Source organism: Bison bison, unplaced genomic scaffold, assembly GCF_000754665.1.
Source record: "Bison bison bison isolate TAMUID 2011002044 unplaced genomic scaffold, Bison_UMD1.0 scf7180017864148, whole genome shotgun sequence".
In the NCBI taxonomy this organism is placed as follows: Eukaryota; Metazoa; Chordata; class Mammalia; order Artiodactyla; family Bovidae; genus Bison; species Bison bison.
Window position 1 is genome coordinate 8,937,482 of NW_011494720.1, and position 11,864 is coordinate 8,949,345.

General features: G+C 47.4%; 1 protein-coding gene across 1 annotated transcript in view; it reads left to right on the plus strand.

Moving 5' to 3' along the window:
• The window catches only part of PNLDC1 (poly(A)-specific ribonuclease (PARN)-like domain containing 1), a 23,551-nt gene that overhangs the window by 913 nt on the left and 10,774 nt on the right, over positions 1-11,864 (plus strand). The window contains 10 exon segments of the mRNA XM_010840889.1: positions 165-238; positions 2,057-2,096; positions 2,847-2,970; positions 3,148-3,236; positions 4,389-4,489; positions 6,114-6,190; positions 6,744-6,887; positions 7,413-7,482; positions 9,802-9,887; positions 11,703-11,758. Of these exon segments, the coding sequence (XP_010839191.1) occupies positions 165-238; positions 2,057-2,096; positions 2,847-2,970; positions 3,148-3,236; positions 4,389-4,489; positions 6,114-6,190; positions 6,744-6,887; positions 7,413-7,482; positions 9,802-9,887; positions 11,703-11,758 (861 nt within the window).

Sequence of the window (11,864 nt, forward strand, 5' to 3'; positions counted from 1 at the left end):
GGGGGGGGGTTGCGGACCTGGCTGGCTTTCCACAAAAGGCAGGTTCCCTAGTTGTTGTAACAAGGAAAGCACTGCCCTGGTTGAGAGCTGCTAACCCAGCGTGGAGGCTGCTGCCTTGATAGCATCTCTTTGCCTCTGGACTGAGACGTCTGTTTTTCTCACAGTCTGTTTGACTTGCCATCAGAGTGGTATCTAAAGACCCGTCAGAGTGTTCAGCAGTTCACCATCTGTCAGATCGGTGAGTTTAACCTTCAGCTGTTTGTTTTGAGTTATTGAAAAAAACCTTTTTTTTTATTGTCTCTGTGTTTCCTACTGGTAAAACCTCTTTGGCGCCGTTCTGAGACACTGGCTGTCATTTTGCATGCTCGTTTGGTGTTTGGCCATGTCTTGCCTGAGAGACCTAACTCTTCAGAATAAGTAGAAACTTGATCTCCATGCCGGAATCAACATTGAGGCACTTGGACCATCTTCCAGGGGAAAGTGTATGTTTTCTTTAAGCAAAAATCATACATAGCAAGATTATACTATAAATATGTTGTTCTGCATATCCACCCCCCCCCGTCCCCGCAAATAGAGCTTTTTCTATATCAGCTTATACAGATTTCCGGTTCAGTTTAAAAATTTTTTTTTTTAATTGGAGGAAATTACTTTAAATATTGCATTGGTGTCTGCCATACATCACCATGAATCAGCCATAGGTATACGAATGTCCCCTCCGTCTTAAATCTCCCACCCCATCCCTCTAGGTTTTCACGGAGCACCTGATTTCAGCTCCCTGTATCATGCAGCAAATTTCCACTGGCTCTCTACTTTACATGTGGTAATTTATTTGTTTAGCACTCCTAACTCTGTGTATGGTTTGGCTCTATCTCCTAATGATGAATGCTTTGGTTGCCATTTGTATGTGATGAAACAAGGCCGCATTGACTGTCTTAGCTCTTATATATTACTGTGCAGTCCTGAGTGTATGTGTTTGGTGTACTTGTAAAAGACCAAAGTAAATATTTTAGGTTTTGTGGGTCATATGGTCTACATATGAAGTTACAACAACTCAGTGCTGCCTTTGTTAATGAGGAATCAGCTGTAGTTAATACATAAATGAATTGAGCATGGCTGTATTTCAGTAAAACTTTGTTAAAAAAAAAAACAGGTCCTGAGATTTTACTGATTGTTGCTTTTCCTGTGAATGAGTAACACCTGTGTGTGTTCGCTGTCTGTCTGCTGTTTTCTTATTTATTTGTCCTTTGCTGTTTTCTTATTTATTTTTGGATGCTGGATCTTCATTGTGCGGGAGGGCTTTCTCTAGTTGCAGTGCCCTGGGCTGCTCTTTGTGCATCCTTTGGAGCGTAGGATGCTCTTGTTGCAGAGCACGGGCTTTTAGTTGCCCGAGGCATGTGGAGTCTTCCAAGACCAGGGACCAAACCCATGACCCCTGCATCAGCCTGCAGTTTCTTATCCACTGTATCATGAGGGAAGTCCTGCTGTTTTTCTGTTGTGATTGTGTTTAATTGTGAGACCTCTTTGAAAGTATGGGAAACAGCACTTGAATACGTTTGTATTGTTTCCCCCTTCTTCAAAGTCTTTTACTTTTGATCTTTTTAACAACACAAACATTTAAAAATTGTTCAAATGTATAAATCTTCATAGATTTTAGTGTCTCTTGTTTTAAAACTATAAAAGTGTCTTGTAAAGCAACTATACTGCAATAAAAATTAATAAACTAAAAACTAATAAAACTGTAAGTGTCAATATTCTGTGTTTGAACAGCCATTTACAGTTATTTCAGGAATTTGTGTGAATTACAGTTTGACGGTTCTCATGTTTTGACTCTTTCCCTTCCTCCCTTCATTCCTTTCTTCCTTCCTTTGTTTCTTTTTTAGAATTTATCCTAAAGCCTATGTAGTAACTTTGGGTGTAAAGAACTGACTCTTGATTTGATACTCAGAGAGGCAAGAACCCCATTCCAGTGCTAGAGGGGATATGTGCAGGACGTTTTTGAGTTAGCTTCCGGTAGCTTTTCTCTTGGCATTCATTCTGTCCACCATCACTCTTCTAGGATTGTCTGTGTTCTCCAGTATTGAAGGCGAGTCGAACAAGTATGTATAAAGACCTTTGGCGAAACACCTGGCTCTCGCCTGTTTCTCTTCTCCACCTGCTCCCCCTTCAAATTCTGCTTCAGGCTCTGACCCCTTTGGCCCTGGATGCCCCACAGTCTCCCTGCTCCCGGGCCCGCCACCCCGCCTCCCCTGCAGACGCCGGCTGGTCCTTCAAGTCTCTCAAAGCAGCACCGTCCCTGGGGCGTCTCCCAGCACCCCCGGACCGTCAGTGCCCCTTGCCACGCGTCCTTCACTCCTGTGTTTCTTCAGGATTGCAGTCAGCAGTGTTACAGTGAGGGGGACGCAGCTCCCAGGCCCCAGCGGCCAGAAAGGATGTGAATGGCACCCCCCTCTCTCAGTGGGGGTCAGACTGTGTGCCTTTGTTCACTGGCCCCCAGCACCAGTCATAGTACTTGAAACACAGCTGGCATTCAAATACAGCGAACCCTTGAATAACGCAGGGTTTGAACTGCCTGAGCCCACTTACACTCACTAAATACACACTGTGGTACTGTACGCCCCACAGTGGGGTCTGTGGGTGCAGAGGGCCTGTGGCTGGACCCAGGGCAGGCTCTAAAGTATACTCAGATGTCTGGCTGTAAGAACAGCTGGTGCCCCTAACCCCCATGTTGTTCAGGGGTCAGCTGGACTTCTCAAGGGGAAGGAGGAGCCCACTCGGAAGCCTGCTCCATGAGCCAGAATTTTAAGTGTTTTCTGTCTTTTTCTCCTTCTGTTTGTTTTTGTTGCTAGGTATGTAGCTCATTCATGTAACTTCTTCCTCTTCCCTACGACATTTGGGGTTTTGGACTCAGAGTTCTCTTTCCAGGCTTCCAGTGTTCAGTTTTTGAACCAGTATGGCTTCGACTATAACAAGGTATGGCCTGGGAGGAGGGGGCCCAGAGGGTTGAGGGGCCGGGTGTCCACCTGGTCCCAGTCCGCTTCCTGTCGCCCTTCTGACTTGTCCACGTACAAGCGGACGACAAAGGTTTCTTTCTCTGCTGTCACACAGATGGTGCCACTGACTCGTTTCCTGGTCTCTCCCTGTCTTTAGTTTCTCAAAAATGGGATCCCCTATATGAACGAAGAACAGGAGAAGAAAATTAAGCACAACATTCTGACTGGGAACTGGAAAGTTCGCAGGTAAAGCCCGCTTCTCCGGGTGCTCTGTAGGTTTCTTTGTTGCTGGTGTGTTTCTGGCTTTGCTGGACGTGGTAACCTCACACTGTCCCCTTAAGCTGGGCTCAGCCACACATGACAGCCCGGAGTGCTGGTATGCCGTTCCTATGCCTGAGATCAGAAACCTCTCACTGCATAGCGTGGGATGAAGGGGCAAAAGAACTGACTCTTAACTTGGTCCTCAAAGAGGCAGGAACTCCATTCCAGTGCTAGAGGGGGAAAATGGCTCTGTGGGACTTCCTGTGAGAGCCTTAGGGTTTTTCAAGGCAGGTCACAGGTAACCTTGACCATGTGGCCCTGTAGCTCAGCTTGGTCATGTTGCCCCATGAGTTTGATCTGTGTGTTCCCCGAGGGCAGGGTCTCTGCCTTGTCTCTCTGGCCTCCAGTGCCTGTTGTATGTTAACCCGGTCGTGCTGTGGGGCTTGGGCCAGGCCTGCTCAGTGGCCTTGTGCGCTGGAAGGAGCCGCCACCTGGGCCCAGGTCTGCTGAGCATTGTGCGGTTCTGAGCCAATCCTTTAAGTTCCTTGGGTTTTCGATTCTTTGCCTTTATCGGTGAGAGGGTTAAATTAGACAGCTTTTAATTCTGGAATGTTATGATTGTCTGGTCCAAATCATTATGTAATGTTGGAATTTTATCCTTGTTCTTGGTTTTATATAAAAATACTGCTTTGGAAGGGAAAAGCAACTTGAATTTTTAATCTTCTGTTATGTTCAAATGTTCGAGAAAAGGCTTTCCTTTTCTCCATGTGACACAGTGTTCTTGTATATCTAACACAGGAAAAGATGTACTTACCAAAGTTCCTTTCTTTTCCATTCTTCACCAGATGGTGCTTTTCCACCTCTGAGAGGGGCACTGAGGAGACGGACCCGATAGGCTCCCTTAGTGTTGGTTGTCTCCCAGCCCCTTCCCCCTACAGGCCGGTCAGCGGGAGGGGGGCGTGCCCCTGTGGACAGACCCGAGGGTGGAGGCCAGGTGTTTGGTTTCCTCTTGCAACACAAGACTGGGAAAAGAAATGGTCTTTCTGGGGTCCGTTTTCTTGCCAGGATCACAGGGTGAAAACAGGCGCCTTCAGAATCCCCTCCCGCATTAGTGTTGTCTCACGTGCCCATTTTCAGCTCTCTGGACAAAGACCAGATCAAGGTGGTGATTGACGAGGTGACGCGCTGGCTGGACCTGGCGGAGGAAGGGGACTGGATGACCCTCCCTGGTATTGCTGGTAGGCAGGGGCGGCCCCCCGACCTGGGAGCTGGGAGCGGGAACTGTCACCTGTGGGGAGCATCCCTTCTCCTCCAGTGAACCCTGGGTGTCGGCTCAGCAGACACGTGGTCCCTGTGATTAGATGGAGCTCTGACCTCGGGTGGGAGGTTGGGGGGCTGTCCACCTGTTCTGAATTTTAAGGTTGAGGAAATCAGGTTCCGCTCAGCACCATCCTTTTCATCCCAATCCTTAGTGCCCCTTGGACTCTTTCTTTATTTCCGTTAATCTCTGAATGTTTCCCCCACAGTTCAGTGTGGGGTTGCTGCCCTACATGAGCAGTTCTCAGCCTTGGTCATTGGACCCCAGGGGTTGCTGAGACCCTTTCCACGGGGTCCATGAGGTCAGAATGGTTCTGAAAACATGGCTTGGCTGCTGCTTGCTGCTGTCCTTGTGCCATCTGCACTGGCGGTCCCGCAGCCCCTGTGAGTGATGCCCCTGGCGCCTCCGCACAGGTGGCGTGGGAGCATCTGGCCGCACAGCACTCATGTTCTTTGTTGCCACTTCCAGTTTAAAAAAATTCTGACTGAAGAACCTTGTGAGTGAAATAATAATTCTTAGTTTTATTAAATTTCAACATTTCATTGCTCGTCTTTTATAACGTTCTGTGCATCAATAGAAGTATGGAAGAAATAAATGTGCGTGAAATATGGCTGCTGCTTCCTGCAGTACAGTGGTTACCTCAAGGAAAAGCACTTGGGCAGGATTTTGTGTTGAGAGCTGAGTTAGCTGCCTTCTATTTTTTTTTAATTTTTTTTTTAAGGAAAGTAATTTTTTTTTTCTTGATCATGCTGTGAGGCTTGTGGGATCTTAGTCACCTGAGCAGGAATTGAACCTTAAACCTTTGGCAGTGAAAGCAAGGAACCCTAAATACTGGACTGCCAGGGAATTCCCCAAAGGAATATAATTTTCACTTGAAGGAACTGACTGGTTGTTTTGATGTGGGTATTTTCAGTCACCTTCTCAAGTGAAAAAAGTAAGCCTTGTCTTCAGGAAGACTAACCCCTAGTGTTTAGTAGAGATGAGATTTGAGCTTTCAGTCAGAAACTGAAATTTGAGATTTCATCTCTCACAGTTAGCTCGACAGCTTTATGAGACTTTCTGATGAGATCAGTGGCCACGTGTACGAGTGTGTCTTGATGGCATCTCATGATATGTGAGCATGTGGAAGGTGGTGTGTATAATCAGGAAACCAACATTCTCCAGATAACCGGTGCGTGGCGTCACACAATCATAGGCAAAAGTGTAATGGGTTTATTATTTTTCAAACCTTACAGTTTTTAGTGTCATGTGTATGGTTTTAATTTCTGACATGGTGGACATCAAGACCTGTAACCCACACACACAAAGGCTCTTTGGGGTCCTCCGTTTGAGAGTGGCTCTGAGATCAGAGACTCAGAGAAAGCTGCCCTGGTTCATGCCGGGCCGCCCCCGTCACTCGGCCTGGGGACAGCTAAGAGCTGTCTTCCCACGTGCTTCCTCCATCTCTCTGCTGCTGCTGCCTGCGAGGCTTCTCCTGAGGGGAGGGTGAGCTGCCCTGCCAGCGTCTCTGGTGGTTCCGTGCAAGCCTTGTTTCCTTGCTGCAGGCTTCCAGGCCTTCGAGGTCCAGCTCGTACTGAGGAAGGCCCTCCCTGACATCTGGACAGTGCTGAGAGACCAAGGGGTGAGTTCCCACCTGGAGGGGCCAGCCCCCATCATTTCTGTCTCATTTGGCCAAATTGGGCCTCTGTGAAAGGCTTCTTCCCCCACTCCTTCCCGTTTGACATGAGGGACCACTTCTTTGGCCCCATTCTCGGGATGCTCCATGCTAAGTCCCTTCAGTCATGTCCGACTCTTTGCGACCACATGGACTGTAGGCCAGGCTCCTCTGTCCTTGGGATTCTCCAGGCAGGAATACTGGAGTGGGTTGCCATTTCCTCCTCCAGGGGATTTTCCCGACCCATGGAAAATGGGGATGGAACCTGTGTCTCTTACGTCTCCTGCATTGGCAGGCGAGTTCTTTACCACCAGCGCCACCTGGGAACCCCAGAGAGGCCTTGGGGCGTCTGCCTGGTGGCTCAGTGGTAAAGGGTCCACCTGCCATCGCAGGAGACATGGGTTTGATTCCTGGCCCGGCAGATCCCACGTGCCACTGTAGAGCCTAAACCCACGCACCAGCGGTGGAGCCTGGGAGCATTCCCAGGATGCGGGAGCTTGTCTCCTCCTCTTGCGCTCAGGTGATCGTGAAGAAGGTGAGTACGCAGCACCGCTGGTATCTTGAGACCACCTCCTGTGATCGAGAGAGCTGCTGGAAGGAGAAGATTCTTCTCTCCGCAAGGGGCTTTTCTGTGTTTTTCCAGATGCTGGTGAAAGCCCGGAAGGTAGGGAGAGAATTCTCTTTCCTTGGTCTTTTTGCAGTGTTTTGTATCTGACTGTAGAGACAAATGAGTCCTTCAACAGTAAACTCAGATTCCTTAAAATGAGTGGTTTCTTTTTGTTAACTAACTTTGTGGATCTAACCTTGTTTTACAAAGTCATGATAGACTAATTTGGGGAAAGACTGTCCCTGTGAAATATTACCATTCCCTTGCTCCTTTCGTGCACACAGGCATTTCAATACAAATTGACTTAAAACTGCTTGGGGACCACGTGTGTCTGCTTCACAGCTTAGATCCCAGTGTGGCTGGGGCCTCAAGTCCCTCTGACCCACTGGTTTGCCTTTCTAGCATTTGAGCAGTCCGGCTGCCTTTCACGGGAGTGGATTGCGTGTGGGGATGGAATTACCATGTCATCAGAATGCAGTGGGTTCTAAAGCTACACCCTTTGGCAGAGATAGCAGTTAGTCTACAGCGTTTGTTTTATTTTTAAAATTTCATTTCTCTCACCTGTCGATTTCCTCCAAGTAGCCCTTAGTGGGACATAACATGATGATGGATCTGCTGCATCTCCATGAGAAGTTCTTCAGACCTCTCCCAGGTAGGGCCGACCCATCCTTCTCCTTCCTCTGACTCAGCTTGCCATTGGGCAGGGGGGTGGGCCCGGCTTTGTGCTCCTGAGCAGCCCCTACAGGCATCGGGTTTCCAGAGAGGTCCGGCGCATCTGTGCCTGTTACTGTTTTCCCTGAACTAGGTGACTTTCTCGGAGAAGGCAATGTCAACCCACTCCAGTACTCTTGCCTGGAAAATCCCATGGACAGAGGAGCCTGGAAGGCTGCAGTCCATGGGGTCGCTGAGTCGGACATGACTGAGTGACTTCACTTTCACTTTTCACTTTCATGCACTGGAGAAGGAAATGGCAACCCACTCCAATGTTCTTACCTGGAGAATCCCAGGGACGGGGGAGCCTGGTGGGCTGCCATCTATGGGGTCGCACAGAGTCGGGCACAACTGAAGCGACTTAGCAGCAGCAGCAGGTGACTTTCTCAGGGAGAAAAACTTATATTTGATTGATACTCCCCACCCCCCACCCCCGCATTACAGAAGTTGTTCAGTCTCACTGTAAAACTTAGTGAAATCAGAGATGTGCAGAAAAAACAAACTTGCCTTTAATCACGGCTGTAATTCTTACACTTTTTGCTTTTTCTTCTGTTTTGACTTTTCCATGGGCTTCCCGGGTGTCGCATTGGTAAAGTGCCTGCCAGCCAATGCAGGAGATGTAAGAGACCTGGGCTTCATGCCTGGGTTGGGAAGATCCCCTGGAGGAGGAAATGGCAACCCACTCCAGTATTCTTGCCTAGAGAATGCCATTGACAGAGGACCCTGGTGGGCTGTAGTCCATAGGGTCGCAAAGAGTCGGTCGCGCACACACACATAATCTTAATTTGCTTTTTCCTTTGTTTTGGCTTTTACATAGCACCCACTCACCCAAAGCATTTATTTATGTCCTTAACTTGAAATCATTTCAGTGGCCATACGGTACTGTCTAATGGCTGTCCCGGTCTTTTCCATGACGGATGCTGTTGGACACACTGCAGTGTGATGGAGTGTTAACAGCATGCATTCAAGAGTCATGCTTGAATCCTCATTCTATCCCTTGTTACACATGATCCTGAGCAAGTTACTTTAATGTAGCTGTTCTGTTTCCTTGTCTGTAAAATGGGGATGATCATAGTATCAGAATTGGGGATGAAATGAACTAACACTGCTCAGAGAACACTATTCTGCTGTTCAGTCGCTCAGTCATATCCCACTCTCTGCACCTCCATAGGCTGTGGCACACCAGGCTTGCCTGTCCTCCACTGTCTCCCAGAGTTTGTTCAAGCTCATGTTCATTGAGTCAATGATGCCATCCAACCGTCTTATCCTCTGTCACCCCCTTCTCCTGCCCTCAGTCTTTCCCAGCATCAAGGTCTTTTCCAGTGAGTCGGCTCTTTGCATCAGGTGGTCAAGGCATTAGAAAACACTAGCATAGCTGGAAAGGGGTGAACAGTTTCCCTGAGATTTTTCTAGGAAATGAATTAATAAAACACCTCAGTTTGAGCATCTTGAGAGATTTGGGGAAGAATTAAGTGTCAAATAATCACTTCCCCCAAACTAAGCAGACAGGCAAACAAAGAAATTGCTGAAACAAAAGCTATGGCAGAAAGGCCCCTGGAGGCGACCGGCTGGCCCCATGGAGAGAGCTGTGCAGGTGCTGGGGGTGGTGAGTGGCCCAGGGCGGGGCAGGCGATCCTCTCACCTTGTGGGGGTCCAGAGTTAATGCCCCAAACTGGGAGACCACTGAGCAGCATAAGCTTTGTTTAGAAGTGGTGGGAGTACACACCAAAGGAAAAAATTGAAGATCACTGCCGTCAGGGAATAGGAAATGGGAGGTTAATGAGGAGAGGGTGAGCAGAGAGATTTTGGTTTGTTGGTTTTGCAGTGAGCCTCTTTAAAAGGTATGTGGTATAATTTTGACAAATATGCAAATTATAGGTGATTTTTATCAAGGCACTTACAATTTTTAACTTACTGGATTTTTCTCTGAACAGTTATTTACAGATTTCACATTTGCCTTTTCAGTAATCTCTTTCTCCCTTTTACCATTGACTACAACTTTGCAAACTGCATTAACTAAGGTTGGTTATAGACAATAGTCTGAATTTAATGGAAAACTCTTCAACTTCTGCTGTAACAAAGGGTAATGTCAGGTTGGTTTAAGATTCAGAAATCCTTAATGATGAGGAGCAAGGATGTTTTCAATTCCTGTTTTGTTTTATTTGCTTTAGTAACCAGTGTTGGTGACAAGCTAGATTGGAGAATTTCTTCCCATTTTTACCGTGAACTCACTTCTGACTACCTGGGTCTTTCCCTTCAGAAAGCTACGATGAGTTTAAGCTGAATATCCACAACCTATTTCCTGTTCTCATTGACACCAAGAATGTGACAAAGGATATCTGGAAGGTAATTAAACTCCTTTGGGAAAGGAACACTTCATTAGTCCCAGGAACATTTAGCTTTCTCACTCTTTTCAGAAATTGTTTCGTGAACCCTTTTCTCATATTTTATAGCCAGTATTGGTTTTTTAATTTGACTACCTGTGAGTCATATTGGCTTATATGTGATCTTTTTTTCTTTCCCTCCTTCAAGTTCTCATGCTTTGACTTATTGCTGTCTAGTTCATGGGCTTATTTAGATGGGTCAACAGAACAACTTATTCTAGAGCTTGGTAGATACCTTGTGTGTGTTTCAATGTGCTTAAAAGTTGTCAGGGTTGGGGGGCAGGGACCCCGCTTGAAAAATTTTACAGAGCATTCGGGTCAAGGAATTTCAACTCAGATAACAAAATCACCTGAGAAGGTGAATATTGATACCTGGGCCACACCTTTAGCTCCTCTGGTGTGGAGGGGCTGGGAGCGGCATTTCTCCAGCTGCCAGGTGACTTCTGTGGTGCGGCTGGGGTTGTGCACTGCCCATGGAGAAGAGAAGCACCCAGCTAGTTAAGATCCTGCTTAAAAGTTAAACTGAGTGTTCTAAATAAAGCCTTAAGCTGACGCCACAGAACTGGGACTGGGTTACTTGGTACGTCTTTGCCCAGGGACACACTTACTGCTCGTACCTATATTTGCAGCTCTGACGGTGTGCTGTGATGCTGCCCGTCTCTACGTAACTGAGTCATAGGGCAAAGTGGGGAGGACGTGGGGGCTGATCTGAGGGAGTAAAGATAAGGTGAACTCTAGGACTTGGTGACCTGGCAGGTCCTTAGACTGCCCAGCGACCATATGAGTCCCTGGCCACAGTTTGATGCCATGGAGTCCTTAAACACTTGTCTTTGAGGGAAGATGGTATGAGTTGTTTGTGGCAGTGTTTGTTTTTTTTTTACTGGAGGACAATTGCTTTACAATATTATGTTGGTATCTGCCATACATCAACATAAATCAGCCACAGGTATACATATGTCTCCTCCTCTTGAGTCTCCTTTCCACCTCTTACCCCATCTCACTCCTCTAGGTTGTCAGAGGGCACCGGGTTGAGCCCCCTGGGTCCACAGCAAATTCCCACTGGCTATCTGTTTTACATACGGTAATACATATGTTTCCACGCTACTCTCCCGATTTGTTGTGCCCTCTCCTTCCCACACTGTGCACCAGCTGTTTTCTCAGTCTGCATCTCCTTTGCTGCCCTGCATATATGTTCATCAGTACCATCCTTCTAGATTCCACATGTATGTGCTGATATACAGTATTTGTCTTTCTCTTGCTGGCTGACTCCACTCTATGCAGAGTGGAGTAGATGTAGATTCATCTACCTCATTAGAACTGACTCATGCATTTCTTTTTTTATAGCTGAGTAATATTCCATTGTATATATGTATGTGGCAGTTTTTTTCTAGGCTGGGTTATCGGGTCCCAACCAAGTACACTAGGTACTCTGTCATTCACAGTTAAGGAATAAGGACCAGGTGTGCGTGAAGAGGACCTGGAGTTTTCAAGGTCTTTTAATGGCCACTTGGTAATACCCGAGGTGCTCGCATGCTCAGTCGTGCTCAACTCTTTGTAACCTTGTGGACTGGAGCCCACCAGCCCCTCCTGTCCATGGGATTCTCCATGCAAGAATACTGGAGTGTGGGTAGCCATATCCTCCTTCAGGGGGTCTTCCCAAACCAGGGACTGAACCCTCGTTTCCCGCACTTCCCAGGTGGCTGGCAAGTCCATTAAGCAGAGAGGAAACAAAACCTCAAATGTCTTACTCTCCCTCATTTGTTTTCCATAATTCCAGGAACTCAATTTCCCAAGGGTTTCAAATCTCTCAGAAGTTTATGAAGTCCTGAACAGGTAAGGAGGCTGTTTTCGGGGGGTGCTTAGAGAGCAGGGGCTCCCAGCTGGGCCAGTTTTGTTCCCTAGGGCACCTTTGGCAGCACCGAGACATTTCGGTTGTTTC